Raw genomic sequence first — 24303 nt, 5'->3', positions numbered from 1 at the left:
TTATCTAAGCGAAAGGATACTCATCGATGGTCTTCGATAAGTATTTAGTCGTTCGTTAAGCGTTATCGGACAATATTGAAACACAAGAAATAAATTTCGGTCTCGTCTTTAACAAATCCTTGGAGCAGGTCTTCGCCCTTCTCTTAAAAATATAAATAGCCGCGGACGGGCTAAGTCGATCTCTGCGCTATTCCATCAAGTTCGTGTATGTTCAAATATTGGTTACTAGTGAATCAGTAAGTTTGCACATAGGCTGCTGTTAAATTTATCGAACTACGCTAAGATTTATCGCATACATACGTAATTTGTTTATTTCGTCTCAAGCATAATAACACGATGGTATATAACAAATATCATTATTATTCCATCTAGACACGTTTTGTATTATTTGCGCTAAACTCTATCAAATGGCTAAACATTTATAGTCGTATTTAATCAAAGAAGCGACGATAGATGACACTTACGATTGAAACAGGTTACAACAACAGCTCTCTATCGACCTCGTTCGATATTTTATTCGCCTCGCGAGATCAATCAAGAATGATGTCAGCACTTTTCGAAGAAACTTTTTGACCCTGTTAGACGACAAAAGCTTCTACGTTAGACTCTTCGTGAAGATCCATCCTGTCTTACTGCATACGATATATCGCGAAAATAATATTTCGACGTTTCGATGCTCTTTTTACGACGTAAACGTTATTAATTAATTATACGGACGTTTCTCGTGACATCGAATTTACGTTCATGTCGGAGACGTGCGAATTTCGAGAACGGTAAGTTGCACGAAGGATAACGGAAAACCACGTCTAAACATAGTTGAGGCAACTCCTAACATTCTTAGCGCTCGTCGTCAGGCAGGAAGAGACGAAAAAAGGAAGAAAACTTATCAAAATAGAAAAAGAAGAAATGAAAATACACGAGAAAGGAGGAAAAAATGGAAGGGAATTAAATAGAAATCGAGAAACGAGATAGCAGCGAATGTTTAAGATTCTGAGAGATACCGCAAGAGGGGTAAATGCTCGAACGAAGAAAGCCATGATTCTGTCTATATTTAACTGTATCTTTCACTGATACTGTTTTTAAGTAGAACATGTCTACGACCTATCAACGCGAGGTGCATCAGACGATTTTCTCCAGAGAAAGAAACACTACTGTTGTTAAATATTCATGCCATTCCACTCGTATTTTATCGCCATTGATTTTTCTAAATTCATAGAAAAGTCTCGTGCTTGCTAGAATTCAATACGTTCTATCTTCTACGATTTTATTTGCTTTATCGCATTTTTAATATTTGCATATTGTAAACGATTTTCGATCGCACGTTTGATAATAATTAAATTGTACTAAATATATTACCATACAGATATTAGTAATTAGTACTAAATAGATTAATATACACGTATTAATCTATTTAGTAGTAATTACTAGCACATATATATATAGATGTATGTATATCGTAAAGAAAATGTAGAGGGTTCGTCACGCATTAAAAGGCACGACCCCCGACGCACGGCTTCTCTTGTATCATCGTCAGGGCTTCCGATCAATTTGACATAGAGAATTTGCTGGTTCTGTGGTTCAACTTGACAAGTTAAGCGATTCGAAGGAATTATAGTTATACGGTTATCGCATATATAATTGGATTTGAAAATTTCTTTTTAATTATACGTTCTAAAAATATGAAACCTATTTTCCATTCGTTTATTCTTCACGTATTATCAACGGATTATTCGAACTTTTTCTATTCTTTTAGCATATACTCGATTTCTCCATTCACGTCTATATTCAAATTTTATTCGATCGAAAGTTATTCTTCTAAATTTTAATCGAATAAACCATTGTTCGTATTTATAATCCCGTTGCACGTGTGCGCGCCCATTTATCGGAATAAATTTATTCTCGCAATAAAACAAGCACTGGTCGACTATGATTACTTTTGTTTTTCATAAATGTTTTTCATTATAAATATTTATAATGAAAATTTTTTTTCATAAATGTTTACAAGTGAGATTTTACGCGCTGAAAATTTAACATCTCTTAGTATCGAGATACGGTGGTACCATTACCAATATATCATCGATCCTTCGGAATTATGGTATCTGGTCTGTCATGTTGCTTATTCCACTTTGTAATAAAAATTACCTGCTCGCTTCAACGCAGATTGGAAACGCTTTACCATGATTTATTCTATGATTTATTTCTCTGCCTCTCTCGATTCGTTACTGCTACAGAATAAATGTAATATTCAATTTGTTCGTAAGATTTTCGTCGCAAGCTTGACAAGTAAAAACCAGCCGATACATTACGATTGTTACGTTAATTTATCTATCTGTATATAATTAAAGAACAATGCCATTATTAAATCGTAGTTTATTTATAATAAATATTTATTCTAGGACAGATTTATTCTACCATACGCTCGTTTATTATTATTTATGCAATCGCGTATGCTTGTTTTTTAAGCGGCTGGCTGCTGGAAATGGATTTCACGTAGAAAAGATAAAATAACAGTAACAGAGGTGGCAATAGAGAGTGGGTGCAGGATGTGCGATCGATCGCCGGCTACCGCCGAACCACGTGACGGGGTGCGGTATTCGTGACGTCATAGAAACTCCTGTTTCATTCGTGCTATCGACATATTCGTTTCTTTTCTATTTTCTTTTTTCTTTCTCTTACGTCGATTGTTCATTCAACGTCTAATTCCTTTAATCTTAACTTATTTCATCGATCTTACACGTATAACTTTATAGACAATTTTCCACCCTCTGCGATTATTTCTACAATAATTTACGTTGGAAGAGATCTTTTATCTGTTGTTGTATATTTTATTGAAAGAGCCGCGAAGGAGGGGAATGTGGGAATACGCTCGACTGAAAATATATTCGATAAATTGCCGGTAATCAACGTTTATCGAGCGTTTCTTTGCTCGGAAAGTAGTTATATGTTTAGTTATAGGTTCTACTAAATCCTGACTTTATATGATGCGGACTTTCATCTCATTAATAGAATCGACGAGTCGACGTTCGAGTAGAAGACAATTCTTGATTTCTTAACCTTCACCTTACGTTATTCAGCCCTGAATCATCCTCACTTTACGAAGCCAACCTAGTGCAGACTCTTAGGTAGTTGTGTACGACGTTATAACTTGCTATTTCGATCATTTACCTTTGGGATCTTAAGTCCTGATAAAAGAGACTTTTCCACTTTTCTAATTGAAACAGAAGATATCGACGAGCCTTACGTAATCTTCCTTTGCGGTAATATTTTCTAATTTTGGATTTCAGGTTTCTTGTCGTGGGATAAGGATAGCTGTCACGTAGATTTAGAAAAAGAATTACTGGCGTTGGTAGCGCAAGCTCCGGAAGGGGAAGAAGCAAGAAATGGTATTAATTAAAATGCGCGATTATAAGATAAATATTATCGTTGAATGTAAATCGTTCGCTATTATTCCGAATGCCAAGAACGTACTATATAGATCGTCGTAAATCGTTTCGTTCGTTGAGAGAAATGAATTTTCAGGCGAACGACTGATCCAATACGCTACCGAGAACCTCGTTACCGAAGTTCTGATTCACCCGCAAACGAATACACTGTTACAATGTATCCGTAACCTTCTCGCAAGCTTTACAAAACACCGACACATTATACACGGTGGCTATACCTTCAGTGGAAATGGTTCCTGGATACTGCAAGTACGTGCCAATTCAACATAAGCATAATACGTTCCGAAACATAACATAGAAACTTAACATGCAAAACTGTTACTAAGCTCATCTAGTATAGTCTGTACATTTCTGTTTCCACTGATACTAACGATCACGTTCAAATGACACGCGTCCAGGATGGAACCTTTAGCCTTGCCGATTTCCTGGATGCGTTCAGTGAACACGAAGTGCAAAGAGTTCTTCGTGCGTATGAAAACAGTGTCACGGTAGACATTCATTGCGCGAGTGTCGGCGATTGGACAACAAACAGACTTTCCAAAGAAGCTTGTACTAGGTTTGTATCCTATTTATTTCGAACGACGTTTTAATATCGACGTAGAACGTATTTCAAGATTATAAAGAGTCTGCGATGGTTAAATAATTCATCTATGTTATATTTGCCATGATACAGACCTTGCCGAGTAAGAGTAAATCCCGATGACGTTCTCACCGCTGGATTACCAGCCATCGCGAGTTTCACGAATTACATTGGACAATATTTGGTTGCCCAGACACTGGACCAACTTATGGAACCATCCGATGTCGTAGGCAACATAAGATTTAGTCACCCAACATTGTATGTCTTCCCTGGCGGTCAAGGTGATGCCGCGCTCTTCGGCATAAATGGTTTTAACATGTTGGTGGACGGTGGTTTCGCCAGAAAGGCCTGTTTTTGGGACTTTACTAGACACTTGGACCGCCTCGATGCGGTCTTAGTTACTAGAATAAATAATAGTAATGTTGGAGGCATGTCCAGTGTGCTCCGCAAGAAGAAAGAAATGCACGTCTATCCTCAAATCGGACATTTCTTCTGCAACCTAATCGTAAGTATCGTTAATTTATAAACAAAATTGTCGATCCTACACTTTCTTACTTGAGAATATATGCTAATCAGGCTTGATTAATTTATTACGTTTATTAAAACTGTCGATGTTGCGTTCTTTCGCATAACAGGAGAGAAGACAATCCAATTCACCGGACGGGGACAAAGATATCGATCCTCTGATACTAAATCTCACCGATATTGGCCAAGAGATGGTTGTCAATCTGCGTCACATCAGCCTGCGAGCGCATCCGTGCTACAGAGACCCAGATCCGATCAATCTCTATCATAAAGTAGGTCACGGCACGTTGGACATGTACGTGTTAAGCCCCAGCAAGGATAGTCGCGAAGTTAAAGAATTTCTGGCGAGATGGCACGCCGCCGATTCGAAACTTTTTGCCGGTGGTCACAAGAAAGACTCGAACAATTTAACCTTCCCGATCCAGAATTTGGTCTCCATATGCGCGTTATTAGTCTGGCAACCCGCAAACCCTGAAGACACAATTACGAGAATATTGTTTCCTGGAAGTACGCCTCAACAGAAGATCTTCGAAGGTTTCGAACGATTGAAACACCTGGAGTTCCTAAAGCATCCTGTTTGTTCTGCAAAGAGCCTCTCGCCGTCTGCGTCTTTAGCTACCCTGCGAGACAAACCCACGAAACAGAAATTGGGCCTGATTAGCGAAAAAGAAGCTTCGAAGAAGTTAGGCACAGAGGCGAAGAAAGAGAAAAAAGAATCGCCTGAAATAAAAACGAAAGCTACAGATGAATTACCTCCAAAGACGCAAGCGACATCAATTATTCCTACGAAACCTGTTAAAGCTGAAACGAAGCCTAAGAAAATAGTGGAGAACAAGAAGATAGAGGTGGAGAAGGAGAGTAAAAAGATAGAAAAAGAAGCGAAGGAAGCGAAGAAGGAGATTGTAAAGAAGGATGTTGGCAAGGAGAAGCCAGAAAAGATAGAAGAGAAATTAGAGAAACGCGAGGAGGATGTCCAGAAGAAGATCGAGCCTCCGAAAGAAACAGAAAAGATAACTCCACCGACGAAGGAATCAAAACCAAAAGAAGTAGCCAAAAAGAAAGAATCGAAAGAACCAAAGGGCGTTAAACCAGGAAAAATTGAAACAAAAGCAAAGGTAACCGATAAAAAAGTGAAACAATCTCCCGTAGAAAAGAAGGACGCTGGAATGATAGTAAAATCTTCTCCAACGACCCCTAAGAAGACTATAAACGGAGTTGCCACAAAGACAGAGATATCGAAAGTGAGCGTGACTAAAGCAAAGACCCAGAAGGCAGCAGCTGCACCACCAGCGAAAAGCACTAAGGATGCAAATAATAGAAAAGTACTTGAACAGAAGAATATCGAATCGGCTATAACCACTGGCATGGTCAAAGTACCAGCCAAACCAAAACCAATGGACAGAAAACCGCTTAGCCGTCGACCAAAACCAGTTAGTCCGAGTAAAGTTCGAGTATCTGGTAGTCCAGCGAAGTCGACTCGTAGCACTCCAACAACCTCTGTTAAGTCTGACAAGGATGGCGTCGTTCGCAAAGCGAAGAGCGACAAAGGTACTGCCGATTCTTCAACTGTATCCACACCATCTGGAATCGAAGCTGAAACAGGAGCTAGGCTCGTAGAGAAGAGTCTAATGGAACAATCGGAAGATATTTCTTTGGATTCTATCGAAAGCAAAGTGTTGGCTGATCTAAAGGAAGAAAGAGAAGTAGTCGAAGAGATCGAAGCAGTGCTTAAAAAAGCAGATCTTATCGAAGAAACACGAAAAGATGATCGTTCCGAAGGAGATGATGAAATCACAGCAGAACTTACTGATAAGAAAGAAGAAGATATCACGGACGATGACATAATCGAAGCTGACATGGAAGATGCACTTAAGAGAGAACTTATCGATGAGTATTTGATCGTTGAAAAAGAGGAAGATTATATAGAAGACTCTACTCAGAGCGGGGAAGGTGAACAGAAGCATATTTTGGACGAGGCTGAATCTGAGAAGGCGAAGATGCTAAAGGATATGGAGCAGGTGAAGGAAAAAGGTGCCGAGGAAGAAGTGGAGGAGAAAGAGAAGGACGAGAGCGTAGAGAAGCGTGAAAAACCATTGGAAGAGAAGGAGGCAATATTGAAAGCCGAAGAAGAGAAGGCGGTGCCAATTGATTTGTCACCAGATCGTAGGGAGCAATTGGAAGAAGAGGCTAAAGAAATAGTTGCCCCCGCAGCAGAAATAATCCAACAAAAACCAGAAGAGAAAGACGATTCCGGTAAGAAGGACAGCGAGGACATTACCAAAGAACCTTCGAGTTTGAGCCCTGATAAGTTGGACTCTTCCGAGAAGAAAACCACTGACACTGATTTGAAACCCGAAGCTGACCAAAAGGAACAAATACCAGAAAAATTAGAAGAATCGCAAGAACGAATTTCAACTTTGGAATCTGGTGCTACAACCACAGCGCCGACACTTCCAGAAGATGAGCGTATACCTCTGGACGAAATCAAAGAAGATATCGACGAGAAACACATTATCGAGGAAGTGAAAGAGAAGGATGTGGTACAGAAAGTTAAAGAAGAGGTCGTTGCTTCGCGAACCGTACCTCCAACGGTAACTACAAAACCAGACGTTCAAGTGTTTGATGTTCGTCAAGCTGTACAGTGTCTTCAACGCGACATTGTAAAAACACCAGACGAAGTTGCTGATTTGCCAGTCCACGAAGAGGTAGATCCTAAATTGTACAGAATGGAAGATTTCGAGAAGGACAAAGAGGAAAAACCAGCATTGGTACAACCGCCACAGCCACAGCAAGAACCAGAGCCTCAGCCACAAGTATCGGCACCGGTACCAATACATGAAGTCAAAGAACCGCCTACGCCACCTGTTAAGGAACAAAAAGGAGTTTTTAGCTTCTTCGGCAAGGTTGCTGATAAGTTTGAAAAGGGTATCGATAAATTAACCAAAAAATCAAAGAAGGAACAAGAGAAGGACGTCGATGAAAAGTCTTCGTCAAAGTCCAGTTCTCCGAAAGAGGCAAAGATACAAGAGAAGACTGTGCTCGAAGAAGTCGATGTTGAGAAAATATTCCTGAAAGTTGGTAAACCTACTGAGAAAGTCCAGGAAGTAGTTCCTGAAGTTGAACCGAAGATACAAGAGAGGGCTGCTTCGATCACAGAAGAAACCATCGCGATGGCTAAGGAAAAACTCGAGGGTGTGACTGTAACAGAACGTGACGTAAAAGAACTTGAAATTAAAGAGAAAGAAATTAAACCTACCGAGGAAGAGGCTGTGAAAGAAGAAAGGAAATCTCCAGTGTCGGTGGTATCGAAACCCATTGAGGAAGAAAAAATTGAATTGAAAAAAGAAATAGCGAAACCAAGCGAAGTTCCGTCGAAAGATGTCGAGGTCGCAGAAGAGATGGAAAAGTCACCGGAGATTGAGATTAAAGCTAAGAAGGAAGAGCAGCTTGCAGAAGAAGAAGCAGAAGAAATAAAGGCACTGTTGGAAGAAGCTTCGAAGAAATTTAAAACAGTAAAGGACAGCTTGAGGGATTCTTTGGAGTCGTTGGAAGAGAAGATTGCCGCTGAAACAGCTGATTTGACACGAGAGGTACCATTAACGAAGGATGCCGTTAAGGACACTCTGGAAGGTGTGGTGGAGAAGCTGGAAGCGATTAAGCCACATATCGAAGGCACATCCCCCGAAAGCAAAGAACCTGAAAAGGTGAAATTCGAAATACCAAAAGCGGAACATTTGGAAGAAGAAATACCTACGAAAGACGTTAAAGAAGCTGTTCTAGACGTTGGAGAGGTTCTTGCTGGAACAGCTGGTATCGACATCGAGGACAAAGTTAGAGATGTTACCGAAATCGTGCGTAAGGTTGCCGAAGTTCTGAAAGAAGACGATGTCTTCTCGGACAAGTTGTTGTTGAAGGAACCAATCAAAAAGGGAGAAACTGTGTCGCCACCTAAACCTGTAGCGGAAGCTGTGTCGCCACCTAAACCTGTGGCGGAAGCTGTGTCGCCACCTAAACCTATGGCGGAAGCTGTGTCGCCACCTAAACCTGTGGCGGAAGCTGTGTCGCCGCCTAAAGCTGTCGCGGAAACTAAGGTTCCTATGATACCCACGAAAGTTGGAATTACCGAGGAAATTTCTTTGTACCAGGAGGAAGCCGAAGAACTCGTTGCAGAAACAAAGGAAGAACCTTGTGTCCAAGTTGTCAAAGAAACAGAGCCAATTATATCTCCGAAAGAAGAGAAAGATAAGCGTGACGTTAAGGAAATTTGCGAAGAAATGATGAAAGATGTCAAAGAGATTGCTCCTGAAGTTAAAGATTTGTCTTTGAAGGTGGACGTACTGGAAGCTGGGGTGGAAGACGTTTGCGTGAAAGAAACTGTAAAATCACCGATCGAAAAAGAGGAGAAAGTTCAAACAGCTATAGAAGAGCCTGTAATAGGTTTCGAGCAAAAGATTTCTCCCGCCAAAGCGGAGATCGTAATGGTTTCTCCTGGCTCAACACCAACTTCACCGAAATTTGTTACAGATAAAATGCAGGAAAGCAAAGTGGACTTGAGTAAACAAATTGAAATCTCGATTAAATTACCCGCTGAAATAAAAGCTATTGTCGATAAGGTAGATCGTATTGTGGAAGAGATTATCGAAGAACTTGTGATTAAGAAGAAGAAAATCACTATTGAGATTATAGAATACATTACAATTGTTAAAGGTGTTCCAAAGGAGCGTGTTATCTATATTATCGAAGAGATTATTATAAGAAAGGGTCTTTCAAAGAAGGATGTCGTCGATAACGTTGATATCTTAAAATTGGAAGAATCTATCACTCCGAAATTGAAAATGGAGCTTGAAGAGTATATTATCAATGAATACATAAAAAGAGGAAAATGCATAACTATCGAAATCGTCGAAGAAATTTCCATCAAGAAGACTGTCCCGAAAGTGATCATAATTCGTATTATTCAGGAAATTATCGTTAAAAAGTTAGTCGATGTTAAAACTGATGGTTTGTTTGATTCCGAACTGGAACCGATTGATACCAAAGCAAAGAAAGAAGAAGCTGAGAAGAAAGAAGAAACGAAGGAGGAAGAGATCGAAGCACCATCGAAATTAGACAAAAAGGAAGAAAAATTATCACCAATCGAAGTTATATCGGTCGCGAAACCAGAAATAAAATCTCCTGTAGAAAAAGAGATTTTGAAGGAAAAAGAGATCTCAAAGGAAAAAGAGATGAAATCACCCAAAGAAGAAGCTAAAATTTCTGAACCACATAAAGAAGAACTCGGCGTCGAAGAAGAATCCGTTTGTTTGTCAGCTGAAGAAGAAGAAGAAGATGATTTTGTAAGTTACGTTAAAAAATCTTCCACAAAACCGAAAGAGGTTCGTGACTATGAGGACACAATACTTACAAAACCGGTATCTCTAAAAGAAATTATCGACAAAAGACAGGAAAAAGACATTGGCGACGACTTTGAGGCCGTCGAACAAGAATATAAAGTACGTGATGTAACTGTTACTCCTTTGGAAGATACATCGCGTATTATTTCACCAAAATCAGACGAATCACGCGAGCGGGAATATGCTGAAGAAGCTGTGGAAGATACCATAAGTGAAGTTATCGAGGCTGACGAAAAATTCGTTCACGAGACAAAGGGAAAAATAGGGAAGACAGAATTACCTGTCGAAGTAAAACCAGTTACAGAGAAAGAAAAGGAAGTTAAAGTAACCGAAGTACCAGAATCTCTTGATACCATAGAAAAGTATTTAGACGAAGCTAAAGAGAAGAAGGAGCAGAAGACTGAATCACCCGAAGAACAAGTGGATGTGATTACAATAGAAAAAGAAAGAAGGAAACGTTCAATCGGTGAACTAGTGGCGGAAAAAGAAGTTATTCAGAAAGAATTAGAAAAGCTAGAAGAAAAAGAATTTAAGCCAATAGAAAAGAAGGAAGAAGTTAAACCAGTAGAAAAAGAGGAAGAAGTAAAACCAATAGAAAAGAAAGAAGAATTAAAACCATTGGAGAAGAAGGAAGAAGTGAAACCAGTAGAGAAGGAAGAAGAAGTAAAACCCATAGAAAAGAAAGAAGAAGTAAAACCAATAGAAAAGAAAGAAGAAATAAAACCAATGGAGAAGAAGGAAGAAGTTAAACCAGTAGAAAAGGAAGAAGAAGTAAAACCAGTGGAAAAGAAGGAAGAAGTTAAACCAGTAGAAAAGGAAGAAGAAGTAAAAACAATAGAAAAGAAAGAAGAAGTAAAACCATTGGAAAAGAAGGAAGAAGTGAAACCAGTAGAAAAGGAAGAAGTAAAACCAATGGAAAAGAAGGAAGAAGTAAAAACAATAGAAAAGAAAGAAGAAGTAAAACCATTGGAAAAGAAGGAAGAAGTGAAACCAGTAGAAAAGGAAGAAGTAAAACCAATGGAAAAGAAGGAAGAAGTGAAACCAGTAGAGAAGGAAGAAGTAAAACCAATAGAAAAGAAAGAAGAAGTAAAACCAATGGAAAAGAAGGAAGAAGTGAAACCGGTAGAAAAGAAAGAAGAAGTGAAACCAGTAGAGAAGGAAGAGGAAGTGAAACCAGTGGAAAAGAAAGAAGAAGTGAAACCAGTAGAGAAGGAAGAGGAAGTGAAACCAGTGGAAAAGAAAGAAGAAGTGAAGCCAGTAGAGAAGGAAGAGGAAGTGAAACTATTGGAAAAGAAGGAAGAAGTAAAACCGGTAGAAAAGAAAGAAGAAGTGAAACCAGTAGAGGAGGAAGAGGAAGTGAAACCAGTGGAAAAGAAAGAAGAAGTGAAGCCAATGGAAAAGAAGGAAGAGGTAAAACCAGTAGAAAAGAAAGAAGAAGTAAAACCAGTAGAAAAGGAAGAAGAAATGAAACCAGTAGAAAAGGAAGAAGAAGTGAAACCATTGGAAAAGAAGGAAGAAATAAAACCGATAGAAAAGAAAGAAGAAGTGAAACCAGTAGAAAAGAAAGAAGAAGTGAAACCAGTAGAAAAGAAAGAAGAAGTGAAACCAGTGGAAAAGAAAGAAGAAGTAAAACCAATAGAAATGAAAGAAGAAGAGAGACCGGTGGAAAAGGTGACTGAACCAAAGTCACCTGTTCAAAAGGAAATCATGGATGAAATCAAGCCTACTGAAATTTCATTAACAAAAGACGAGAAGCGAGAAGACAAATTGGAGGCAGTCATCGACGTTTCCAAGAAAATTCCGGAATCGGAAGTTGTTGATCGCGTACCGAAGGAAGAACTTGTTGAAAAGAAACCGGAAATACTTGAAGTGGAGCGTAAGAAGAGTATTCAGGAATTAGTTAAGAAAGATGAGGAAGTATCCCCCAAAGTAGAAAAGATCGAAGATGACAAGAAAATATCTCCCAAAGTAGAGAAGATCGAAGACGATAAGAAGGTGGAGATGGTTGCGCCTGAAGATTTAGCTAAAAAAGATGAGAAAATATCTCCCAAAGCAGAAAAGATCGAAGATGTCACGAAAATTGAGAAAGTTACTCTTGAAGATTTAGCTAAAAAAGATGCGGAAGTATCTCCCAAACTAGAAAAGGTTGAAGATGACAAGAAAGTGGAGAAAGTTTCTCCTGAAGACTTAGCTAAGAAAGATGAAGAAGTATCTCCCAAAGTAGAAAAAATCGAAGATGACAAGAAAATTGAGAAAGTGACTCTAGAAGACTTAGCTAAAAAGGACGAGAAAATATCTCCCAAAGTAGAAAAGATCGAAGACGACAAGAAAGTGGAGATGGTTGCGCCTGAAGATTTAGCCAAAAAAGATGAGAAAATATCTCCCAAAGCAGAAAAGATCGAAGATGTCACGAAAATTGAGAAAGTTACTCTTGAAGATTTAGCTAAAAAAGATGCAGAAGTATCTCCCAAACTAGAAAAGGTCGAGGATGACAAGAAAATGGAGAAAGTTGCTCCTGAAGACTTAGCTAAGAAAGATGAAGAAGTATCTCCCAAAATAGAAAAGATCGAGGATGACAAAAAAATGGAGAAAGTTATTCCTGAAGACTTGGCTAAGAAAGATGAAGAAATAGCTCCTAAAGTAGAGAAGATTGAAGATGACAAGAAAATGGAGAAGGTTGCTCCTGAAGATTTAACTCAAAAGGATGAGAAAGTATCTCCCAAAATAGAAAAGCTCGAAGGTGACAAGAAAATTGAGAAAGTTGTTCTTGAAGACTTATCGTTGGCTCGAAAAGAAGAGCCACTCAAAGAGATACCAGTTGCAGTTAAAGAAGAAAAGAAACCTGAGAAATCGCCTGAAGATGATGCTGCAGCTGTTCGAAGGATGTTAGTTACAGCAAGCAGCGAAGATGGCGGACAAGAAATTGAAATTTCCCCAACTGGTACTATCGCGCTCCAAAAAACTGTTACACCTGATGATTCTCTTAAAGATGCATCTGTCAAATCAACATCTGATAAAGATTCTTTGCTTCTAGATAAGGACTCTCTACACTCAGAAATCAGTTCTCCAGAAAAAGATAGCATTTCTGACAAGTCACCATCAATCAAAGATGTCGGAAAGGTAACTCCCGAAGACAGCTTGGATAAATCACCGATTGACACTCGTGACTCACGTGATCTCGAAGACAGCTTAGAGAAGGCGGTACCTAGTAAACCAAAAGAAGCGGAGAGTAGCACTTCTCCATCTCTGATAGAATCAGAAGTTTCAAAGTCTCCCAGTTTGCAACAACAAACAGAAATTTTAGAGGATATGGCTAAAACCGTTCGTGAAAAAGTCGAAAAGAAAGAATTAGAGACTAGGAAGATTGAAACAATCGAACCATCTGTTGATATAGCCACTAAAGAAGTGGATACCATTGCTGACAAAAAAGAATTAGATGGAAAAATGATTAAAGAAGCGTTAGAGAAACCGATGCTGATTCAAGAGAAAGTTAAAGTCGATGATGAAATTCGTAAGAAAAGTCTCGACATCGTTGCATCGAAATCACCGGAGTCGCTTCGATCGGAAGATGTTTCTCCGGCGGAAACTATTTTTGCAAAATCACCGGAAGAATCGGCGAAGACTTCTGATATGAAAGATATAGAACCTCTAAAGTCAACTTTCGAAACGATAGTTCCAGAAAGAAAGATTGGAATGCTGGAAAGTTTGAAAACAGAAGTAATTAAAGAAGTTGTTCAAGTTGATAGGAAAATTGAGATGGCTGTAAGTGATGAAAAAGAAGACAAGAAAGAACGTGTCGGTATTTCACCTAAGAAAAGTCCTGAAGAGAGTCCTGAAAAGAGTCCTGAAAAGAGTCCTGAAAAGAGTCCTGAAAAGAGTCCAGAACTAAAAGAGAAACCAATTGATTTCGAACCTATCAAAGCAGAAAAGATACAACCAATCACAGACCTTAAGCCAGCAATTATTACTGACCAGGACAAATTAGGAAAGAAAGAAGCAGACAAAAAATCTCCTTCTCCGGCACCTAGCGATAAAGAGGATTTGCAAGAGGTAGGCGAGGATAAAATGGTAGAAAAGACGATTGTCTATTTGACAAAGTTGGAAAAATCTGAGATAACTACCGTAGAAGCAGAAAAGAAGATAGAAGAACAAGTAGATGTTTCTAAACGTCAGGCTGAAGAATCCAAGAAAAGAAAAACACCAGAGGAACCTAGAACTCCAACTACAAGTCCCGTTCTTGAACAACCTACGAAAGCAGACATCACAGAAATTCCCAGTGCAAAACTAGATTTAAGAGAAGTTGATGATAAACAAAAATTACCGATAGAATCAGAGGCATCTTTGGATGTATCAAAGCGACCCAGTATTCCTACTGAACCGCGTGAGTGGAAAGAGATCGATGTAAAGGAAATAGACAAGGCTAGGGCGTTAAGTATAACGAGTGCTACCGAGGAACGTGAGGCTATTACAGATCGTTCGAAATCACCAATTAGTCCTAAAGAGAAGCCAGATTTGAAGGCTATTGATAAAAAATCACCAACGGAGGAAACTAAATTCCCTACGGAAGCGGAAGAAAGAAAAGAGAAACCGATATCACCGAGCGTTTTAGAAGAACCGAAGGACCTAAAGGAGGTTGAAGAAAAGGTCGACAAACTTAAGTATAAATTCCCTCGTTATTCAGATTTAGAGGATGCAGAGGCAGAAGATGAGAAGTCTGCATCTTCCAGTATAACAAGCGTCTCAGGAGAATCTAAAGACGCATCAGATGCGTCAAAGTCGTCCAGTATTGTTGACGAGGTATGCGATATAAAGGATATTGTGGCAAGAGATATGGAGAAGTCAAAATCTCCTAGTGTCACTGGCGTCACAAGTCTCTTGGCTGAACAAAAGGAACCGGTGGATAAATCAAAGACACCTAGTATTGCTGGAGAGATTCCTGACTTAAAAGAAGTTGAAACAAAAGATATGGAAAAATCTAGGTCCACCAGCATATCGAGTGTCTCAACTGAAGCAAAGGACGTGTCAGATAAATCGAAGTCTTCTAGTATCGCTGGCGAGACACCCGACTTGAAGGACATTGAAGTTAAAGAAATAGAGAAGTCTAGGTCTCCCAGTGTAACGAGTATCCTATCCGAAGGAAAGGGAGTATCGGATAAGTCGAAATCTCCTAGTATTGCTGGCGAGACACCTGACTTAAAGGACATTGAAGCTAAAGAAATAGAGAAGTCTAGGTCTCCCAGTGTAACAAGTGTCCCATTCGAAGCAAAGGACGTACCGGATAAGTCGAAATCTCCTAGCATCGCTGGCGAAACACCTGACTTAAAGGACATTGAAGCTAAAGAAATAGAGAAATCTAGATCTCCCAGTGTAACGAGTATCCTATCCGAAGGAAAGGGAATATCGGATAAGTCGAAATCTCCTAGTATCGCTGGCGAGACACCCGACTTAAAGGACATTGAAGCTAAAGAAATAGAGAAGTCTAGGTCTCCCAGTGTAACGAGTATGCCATCCGAAGCAAAGGACGTACCGGATAAGTCGAAATCTCCTAGTATCGCTGGCGAAACACTGGATTTAAAGGACATTGAAGCTAAAGAAATAGAAAAGTCTAGGTCTCCCAGTGTAACGAGTGTCCCATCCGAAGCAAAGGACGTACTGGATAAGTCGAAATCTCCTAGTATTGCTGGTGAGTCACCTGACTTAAAGGACATTGAAGCTAAAGAAATAGAGAAGTCTAGGTCTCCCAGTGTAACGGGTATGCCATCCGAAGCAAAGGACGTACCAGATAAGTCGAAATCTCCTAGTATCGCTGGTGAAACACTGGACTTAAAGGACATTGAAGCTAAAGAAATAGAGAAGTCTAGGTCTCCCAGTGTAACGAGTATGCCATCCGAAGCAAAGGACGTACCGGATAAGTCGAAATCTCCTAGTATCGCTGGCGAAACATTGGACTTAAAAGATATTGAAGCTAAAGAAATAGAGAAGTCTAGGTCTCCCAGTGTAACGAGTGTCCCATCCGAAACAAAGGACGTACCGGATAAGTCGAAATCTCCTAGTATTGCTGGCGAGACACCTGACTTGAAGGATATTGAAGCTAAAGAAATAGAGAAGTCTAGGTCTCCCAGTGTAACGAGTGTTCCACCTGAAGCAAAGGACGTACCGGATAAGTCGAAATCTCCTAGCATTGCTGGCGAGACACCTGACTTAAAGGATATTGAAGTTAAAGAAATAGAGAAGTCTAGGTCTCCCAGTGTAACGAGTGTCCCATCCGAAGCAAAGGACGTACCGGACAAGTCGAAATCTCCTAGTATTGCTGGCGAGACACCTGACTTGAAGGATATTGAAGCTAAAGAAATAGAGAAGTCTAGGTCTCCCAGTGTAACGAGTGTTCCACCCGAAGCAAAGGACGTACCGGATAAGTCGAAATCTCCTAGCATTGCTGGCGAGACACCTGACTTAAAGGATATTGAAGCTAAAGAAATAGAGAAGTCTAGGTCTCCCAGTGTAACGAGTATGCCATCCGAAACAAAGGACGTACCGGATAAGTCGAAATCTCCTAGTATCGCTGGCGAAACATTGGACTTAAAGGACATTGAAGCTAAAGAAATAGAGAAGTCTAGGTCTCCCAGTGTAACGAGTGTCCCATCCGAAGCAAAGGACGTGCCGGATAAGTCGAAATCTCCTAGTATCGCTGGCGAGACACCTGACTTAAAGGACATTGAAGCTAAAGAAATAGAGAAGTCTAGGTCTCCCAGTGTAACGAGTGTCCCACCTGAAGCAAAGGACGTGCGGGATAAGTCGAAATCTCCTAGCATCGCTGGCGAGACACCTGACTTAAAGGATCTTGAAGCTAAAGAAATTGAAAAATCTAGGTCTCCCAGTGTAACGAGTGTCCCATCCGAAGCAAAGGACGTGCCGGATAAGTCGAAATCTCCTAGTATCGCTAGCGAGACATCTGACTTAAAGGATCTTGAAGCTAAAGAAATTGAAAAATCTAGGTCTCCTAGTGTAATAAGCGTCCCAGCTGAAGCAAAAGATGTATCGGATAAGTCGAAGTCTCCTAGTGTCACTGGTGAAACGCCTGATCTGAAGGACGTTGAAGCGAAAGGTGCTGAAAAATCTAGATCTCCGAGTATACCAAGTGCTCCAATAGAAACTAAAGATATATCAGATAAATCAAAGTCACCAAGCATCGTCAGTGATACGTTAGATCTAAAAGAACTCGAAACAAAAGATATTGAGAAATCCAGATCTCCTAGTGTGACAAGTATTTCAACGGAACTAAAAGATAAGTCAAAGACTCCTAGCATTACTGGTGAAACACCGGATTTAAAGGATATCGAGAAGTCTAGGTCTCCTAGCATAACAAGTATTTCAGCGGAGTTTAAAGAAGTATCAGATAAGTCAAAGACTCCTAGCGTTGTTGGTGAAGAACCTGACTTAAAGGATGTTGACAAATCTAGGTCTCCTAGGCCTAGCGTAACTAGTGTCCTTACTGAACCAAAAGAACCAACTGATAAATCCAAGACACCAAGCATTGCAGGAGATATTGCAGATTTAAAGGAAGTGGATGAAAAAGATTTTGATAAATCCAGATCTGCCAGCGTAACAAGTATTGCAGTTGAAACGAAGGAGCTTTCGGATAAGTCAAAGTCACCTAGTATTGTTAGTGAGACTCTTGACTTGAAGGAGATTGACGAAAAAGATATTGAGAAATCTAGATCTCCTAGTGTGATAAGTGTCCCTACTGAGCGGAAAGAAACACCAGATAAATCCAAGTCACCCAGCATTGCAGGTGAGATTCCAGAATTAAAAGACGTTTGCGTAAAAGATTCTGAGAAGTCTAGATCTCCTAGTGTAACAAGTATTTCAGCCGAGCTGAGGGAACCAACTGATAAATCAAAGTCACCTAGCATTGCTGGCGAGAAACCTGATCTAGATGAAATTGATGCAAAAAGTGCTGAAAAATCCAGGTCTCCTAGTGTTGCATGTGTTGTAACTGAGACAAAGGACACATCCGATAAATCAAAATCGCCTAGCATTGCTGGGGAGGTTCCTGATTTGAAAGATGTTGAAGCAAAAGATATTGAGAAATCTCGATCTCCTAGCATTACAAGTGTCCCAACTGAAGCGAAAGACGCATCAGATAAATCAAAGTCTCCTAGTATCGCTGGCGAAATACCTGATGTAAAGGACGCCGATATAAAAGATACACAGAAATCTAGATCTCCGAGTATATCAATCGCATCAACGGAATCGAAAGAAGTCACGGATAAATCAAAGTCACCCAGCATTGTTGGAGAAGTACCTGACTTAAAAGATATTGAGAAATCTAGATCTCCCAGTATAACCAGTATTCCGACTGAAGTAAAGGACGTTTTGGATAAGTCAAAGTCGCCTAGTGTTGCTGATGAAATTCCCGACTTAAAGGATGTTGAGAAATCTAGATCTCCCAGTATACCAGGTATTCCTATGGAATCGAAGGACGTATCAGATAAGTCAAAATCTCCCAGTGTTGCTGGAGAAGTTCAAGACTTAAAGGACGTTGCAAAATCTAGATCTCCCAGTATACCAAGTGTTTCCACTGAATCGAAAGAAGTATCAGATAAGTCAAAATCTCCCAGTGTCGCTGGTGAAGTTCCTGATTTGAAAGATGTTGAGAAATCTAGATCTCCCAGTATACCAAGTATTCCTGTGGAATCCAAGGACGTATCAGATAAGTCAAAATCTCCCAGTGTCGCTGGCGAAGTTCCCGATTTGAAAGATGTTGAGAAATCTAGATCTCCCAGTATACCAAGTATTCCTGTGGAATCCAAGGACGTATCAGATAAGTCAAAATCTCCCAGTGTCGCTGGCGAAATTCCCGATTTGAAAGATGTTGAGAAATCTAGATCTCCCAGTATACCAAGTATTCCTGTGGAATCGAAGGACGTATCAGATAAGTCAAAATCTCCCAGTGTCGCTGGCGAAATTCCCGATTTGAAGGATGTTGATAAATCCAGATCTCCCAGTATTCCAAGCATTCCTGTGGAATCGAAGGACGTATCAGATAAGTCAAAATCTCCCAGTGTCGCTGGCGAAGTTCCTGATTTGAAAGATGTTGAGAAATCTAGATCTCCCAGTATACCAAGCATTCCTGTGGAATCTAAGGACGTATCAGATAAGTCAAAATCTCCCAGTGTCGCTGGCGAAGTTCCCGATTTGAAAGACGTTGAGAAATCTAGATCTCCCAGTATACCAAGCATTCCTGTGGAATCTAAGGACGTATCAGATAAGTCAAAATCTCCCAGTGTCGCTGGCGAAGTTCCCGATTTGAAAGACGTTGAGAAATCTAGATCTCCCAGTATACCAAGCATTCCTGTGGAATCTAAGGACGTATCAGATAAGTCAAAATCTCCCAGTGTCGCTGGCGAAGTTCCCGATTTGAAGGATGTTGAGAAATCCAGATCTCCCAGTATACCAAGCATTCCTGTGGAATCGAAGGACGTATCAGATAAATCAAAATCTCCCAGTGTTGCTGGCGAAGTTCCGGATTTGAAAGATGTTGAGAAATCCAGATCTCCCAGTATAGCAAGCATTCCTGTGGAATCAAAGGACGTATCAGATAAATCAAAATCTCCCAGTGTTGCAGGTGAAGTTCCTGATCTGAAAGATATGGAGAAATCTAGATCTCCTAGCATAACAAGTGTTTCAGTGGAACTAAAAGAAACAGTAGATAAATCGAAATCGCCCAGTATTGCCGGCGAAGCTATTGATTTGAAGGATGTTGAGGCTAAAGAAATTGGGAAATCTAGGTCTCCCAGTGTGATTAGTGTTACAGATGAATCGAAGGATAAATCCAGGTCTCCCAGCATTGTTGCCGAGGCACTCGATTTGAAGGATGTTCCCACGAAGGATGCTGATAAATCTAGGTCACCTAGCGTAACAAGTGCCCCAGCGGAAGCAAAGGATTTAACGGATAAATCAAAATCCCCTAGCGTTGCCAGTGATATATTAGATTTGAAAGATGTTGCAGATTCCGTGGACAAATCTAAATCCCCAAGTGTAACAGATATTTCAGTAGGATTGAAAGATGTATCAGATAAGTCAAAGTCACCTAGCATTACTGGTGAATCACCTGACCTAAAGGAGGTTGAGACGAAATCTATTGACAAACCTATATCGCCAACTATACCAAGTGCTGCGAAGGAAGCTAAAGATGTATCGGATAAATCAAAGTCACCGAGTATTGCTGGCGAGGCACTTGATGTAAAAGAAGTTGAATTGGAAGATATCGTGAAATCTAGATCTCCGAGTATACCAAGTGTTCCAGTGGAATCTAAGGATGTAGCGGGTAAATCGGATGTATCCAAGTCGCCTAGCATCGCTGGCGACACGCCTGATTTCAAGGATATTGACGTAAAAGACAAATCCAGATCTCCTAGTGTAACAAGTGTTTTAAGTGAACCAAAGGAAGCAGCGGACAAATCCAAGTCTCCAAGTGTCGTTGGAGAAGTTCCCGACATAAAGGATGTTGAAGCAAAAGATACTGAGAAATCCAGATCTCCAAGTATACCAAGTGCAACGGTGGACTCGAGAGATGTATCAGACAAGTCGAAATCCCCAAGCATCGCTGGTGACGTTTCCGATGTAAAGGAAGTTGAAGCTAAAGACATTGGAAAATCCAGATCACCCAGTGTAACAAGTGTCCTATCAGAACCTAAGGATAAATCAAAGACTCCTAGCATTGCTAGCGAGACACCTGATTTGAAGGAAGTTGGTATAAAAGAAACTGAGAAATCCAGATCTCCCAGTATAACAAGTGTTTCAGGAGAAGCTAAAGATTTGTCTGACAAATCAAAGTCTCCCAGCATCGCTGATTTAGACGAACGCGATAAAAGAAAAGAAATCGATAGTAAAAAGTTAGATGACGAAGAGAAACAGATTGATATTCGGAAATCAGTCGAAAAGGATGGGGCATTAAAGACGCCAGTTAAACTGGACGATTTTACGAAAATAAGCGTTTCTACGACAGAGGTAACTAAAGATAAATCGCTATTAATGAATGATATCTATAAATTATTCCCTGTAAATGTTGTAATGGACCAAACGCAGGTCGATCGAGAAGATATGATGAGAATAGCGTCTGAGAAAGAAGCAAATATTAAAAAGTATATTTTAGAAGAATATATAAATAAGGGAAGGAAGATCACAATGGTCGTAATAGAAGAAATAATTAGAACCTATTCAGTCTCAGAGTTGACAGTAATGACTATCATAGAGACAATTATTATGACGAGGAAACTCAACAGAGATTCAGTTTTAGATACATCCGAGCAAAAGATGGAGAAGTCGGATCATTCGATAAGTTCTAGCGTAAGTTCCGAACTGATTGCTTCTGATAAATCTACTCAAGATAGCCCTGTACGTTCTGAGCCACATATCGACGAAGAAGTTTCGATCTCAGAAGAGAAGAGAATCGAAATTGAGAAACTTCTCGAAGAAGACTACATTAAGCAAGGAAAGAAAATCACCGAAGAAATTCTAGAAGAAATTATCGTCCGATCATCTTTACCTCGATACATTATTCTAGAAATAATGGAGGAATTAATTCTGAAGAGAAAACTTACCCGAGAATCCGTGATCGACGTGGAGGTGTATTATCACGACGACGAGCCAGATGACAGCTACGGCAAAGATGGCTATCGTTACGAAAAATCTCTAGAGCTTAGATACGAACCCGACCACGGAGAAGGTAAAATGTCTTACGATTACAAAACGGTGGAATATTCGGGACAACGCGAAGGCCATATGGAAACGTCGATGACGGATTATTCGACAAGTTACGAGAGCCAATTCCACAAAGCGTTCGTTGGCGGAGTAACCGAGATACGTACGACTCATATAACAACGTTATCAGGAAAATCAACGCCAGACATAACTCGCGATGGAACTCCCGATTCAATATCCGAGCCTACAGCTTCCACCGTAGAGAAAGTAGAAGATAAATCTGCCGGTAAACCAACCGGTCATATTTCGCCTGATAAAGATGTAGTTTCTACGAGTATCGGTACTTCCACCACCATCACCACTACAGTAACCCAGAAATCATCCGTTACGCACACTGTAGAAGCAAAACCTCAGATAGTTACTGTACTGAAAGAAAGTAAAATTGGTGAACCAGACGCGCAACTGACGGGTAAAACGGAAGTAATTAGAAAAGTAATCGAATCAGACGTAGACGCGAGTAAATCCGTACCCTCGGCCAGGCTTGAGTTCGAGGAGTTGGAAAAACGAATTATCAAAGGTGAAGAAGAGATGGAAGGAGAGCCAACCGAAGAAAAAGAAGTTTCGCCAGATGGCAAGGTGATCGTGGTTAAAAGAATCGTGACACGAGAAGTGTCGGATCAAGAAGAACCCGAAACGATTCGTAAGGTAATAAAGCGGGAGATCATCGAGCAGGATGATCCAGTGGTGATTACGAAAGTCATAAAGCGCGAGATTATCGTTCCCGAGGGTGAGATGGCCGACACAGACGATCTCGAAACGATAAAAGAAATCGTGAGCAAAGAAACTATCCCATCGACCGTCGAAACTGTGAGAACAGAAACGAAGAAAATCGTGATTACAGGAGGCGAGAAACTGAGCGAAGAGAGTCTGACATCGGACATTCTGTCGGGTATGCACGTCGACGTTAAAAAAGGAACAACAACTATCATCGAAACGGGTGGTAAAATATCGGAGAAGGACATCAGAGAGGCTATCGAAAAAATGACAACCGAAGCCAGTAAGCAAAGTGAATTTTTAAGCGACGAAGGTACCATAATCAAAGAAACTACTATTAGAACCACGAAGACCGAAGAGTCTACGGAAAGGAAGAAAGAAGAGAAGAAAGTTGAAGAAGCGGAAGAAAAATCTGAAGCGAAATTCGTAAAGGAAGAAACGAAGCATACGCCGATAGATAAACGTTCGATGCCTCCTCAAGTACGCGATATCGCTTCCGACGTTCCTTCTCTGTCAGGAAGAACTACACCGGACCGAAGATCCGAAGGTAGGTCTTTAACTGGAACTCCAGAAGGATTCAGATCGGGAGAGGTGATTAGAACGATCATCACCACGACCAAGACAGTGTCCGACGACGGTGAGATAGTGACGACGACCCGAGAAGTCACGGAAACCACAAACGAAAAAGGGGAGACGGTGATATTGGCGGAGAAAGTGGACGTGAAGGTAGACGAATATTTACCTAGCAAGGATATGACGGAATCTTTGGGTCCCGAAAGCTCCCTTCTACGTTCCTTGCAAGAAAAAGAGAAAGAAAAAACATCTAGCGACTTTATGAGCAGCGCGATGAGCAGCAGCATTTATGGCGAGCTACCATCTGAAAAAGATATAACAAGTGGCAGCATGCAGAAGATCGGCGAATCTTCCACTCTGACAGATCAAGGTGATTACACGTTCAAACGTTTCATGGTGGAGAAAGAATATGCCGGTGATTACAAGGAGAAATCTGATCCGAAGAAATATATCGACGAGGCTGGACTCGACTTCGAGAAAGCTCTGTCGATGGATCAAAAGGAAACTAAAGAAACTGAGCCACAGGGTAAAACTATCTCGGCGAGATACACCAACGGTAGCGTTCGTCGAGAAGCGTCAGATTCTGATGGTAAATCGGACGATCGTAAAGAGGAGGATCCGAAGTCTGACACGAAGAAAGATCCGTTAGATGGTTGGGGAACTCCATTGGGGCTTCCTTCTCCTATTCCACCGCACAAGTTTAACCTCAGAAACACGAATTCCGATAACAATATGAGACTAAATTTCGACGCTATTAACGACTGGGGTGAGCCATTGAGACTACCTTCACCAGCTCCTGTGACCAATGAAATTTCTAACAAGGGTACACCCGGAACACCGAAAAAGGAGAAGAAACAAGCGAGAAAAGTTCTATCGGAGAATCTGAAGAACAAGAAACGCTCTGAGAGTCCGGGCAAGAACGAGAAGAAGCTGAAGGATTCGAAGAATAAAGTACAACCCGTCTACGTGGATCTTACTTATGTACCTCATCATGGAAACTCCTATTACACATCGTTGGAATTCTTCAAGAGAGTTCGCGCGAGATATTACGTGTTCAGCGGTACCGAGCCAAGTCGTGAAGTCTATGATGCTTTGTTGGAAGCTAAGAGGACTTGGGAAGACAAAGATCTCGGTAGGTCGACGTCAGTTTTCATTCGGACACATTTATACCGATCGGTATTAGCACTCGTTTATTCCAAAACTCTAATAATTTTTCATTCTTACTTTCAAGTCTTAATTCTCATCGAGAAACTATATCCTTACGTAGCGCTTAATTGCTAATCCTAACACGATTGACATTATGATCTTT

At 40.5% G+C, this 24303-nt stretch overlaps 1 protein-coding gene across 1 annotated transcript in view; it reads left to right on the top strand.

Annotated features, from left to right (window-relative positions):
• LOC100643575 (microtubule-associated protein futsch) overlaps window positions 1-24303 on the top strand; it is a 35537-nt gene that overhangs the window by 6290 nt on the left and 4944 nt on the right. The window contains exons 4-10 of the mRNA XM_048408214.1: window positions 3285-3383; window positions 3520-3692; window positions 3842-3999; window positions 4117-4528; window positions 4659-10547; window positions 11049-11351; window positions 11418-24126. Coding sequence (XP_048264171.1) covers window positions 3285-3383; window positions 3520-3692; window positions 3842-3999; window positions 4117-4528; window positions 4659-10547; window positions 11049-11351; window positions 11418-24126 — 19743 coding nt within the window. The remainder of the gene's footprint in view (window positions 1-3284; window positions 3384-3519; window positions 3693-3841; window positions 4000-4116; window positions 4529-4658; window positions 10548-11048; window positions 11352-11417; window positions 24127-24303) is intronic.

This window comes from Bombus terrestris, chromosome 8 (assembly GCF_910591885.1).
Source record: "Bombus terrestris chromosome 8, iyBomTerr1.2, whole genome shotgun sequence".
Classification (NCBI taxonomy): domain Eukaryota; kingdom Metazoa; phylum Arthropoda; class Insecta; order Hymenoptera; family Apidae; genus Bombus; species Bombus terrestris.
This window is presented reverse-complemented; position numbering and strand designations above follow the sequence as displayed.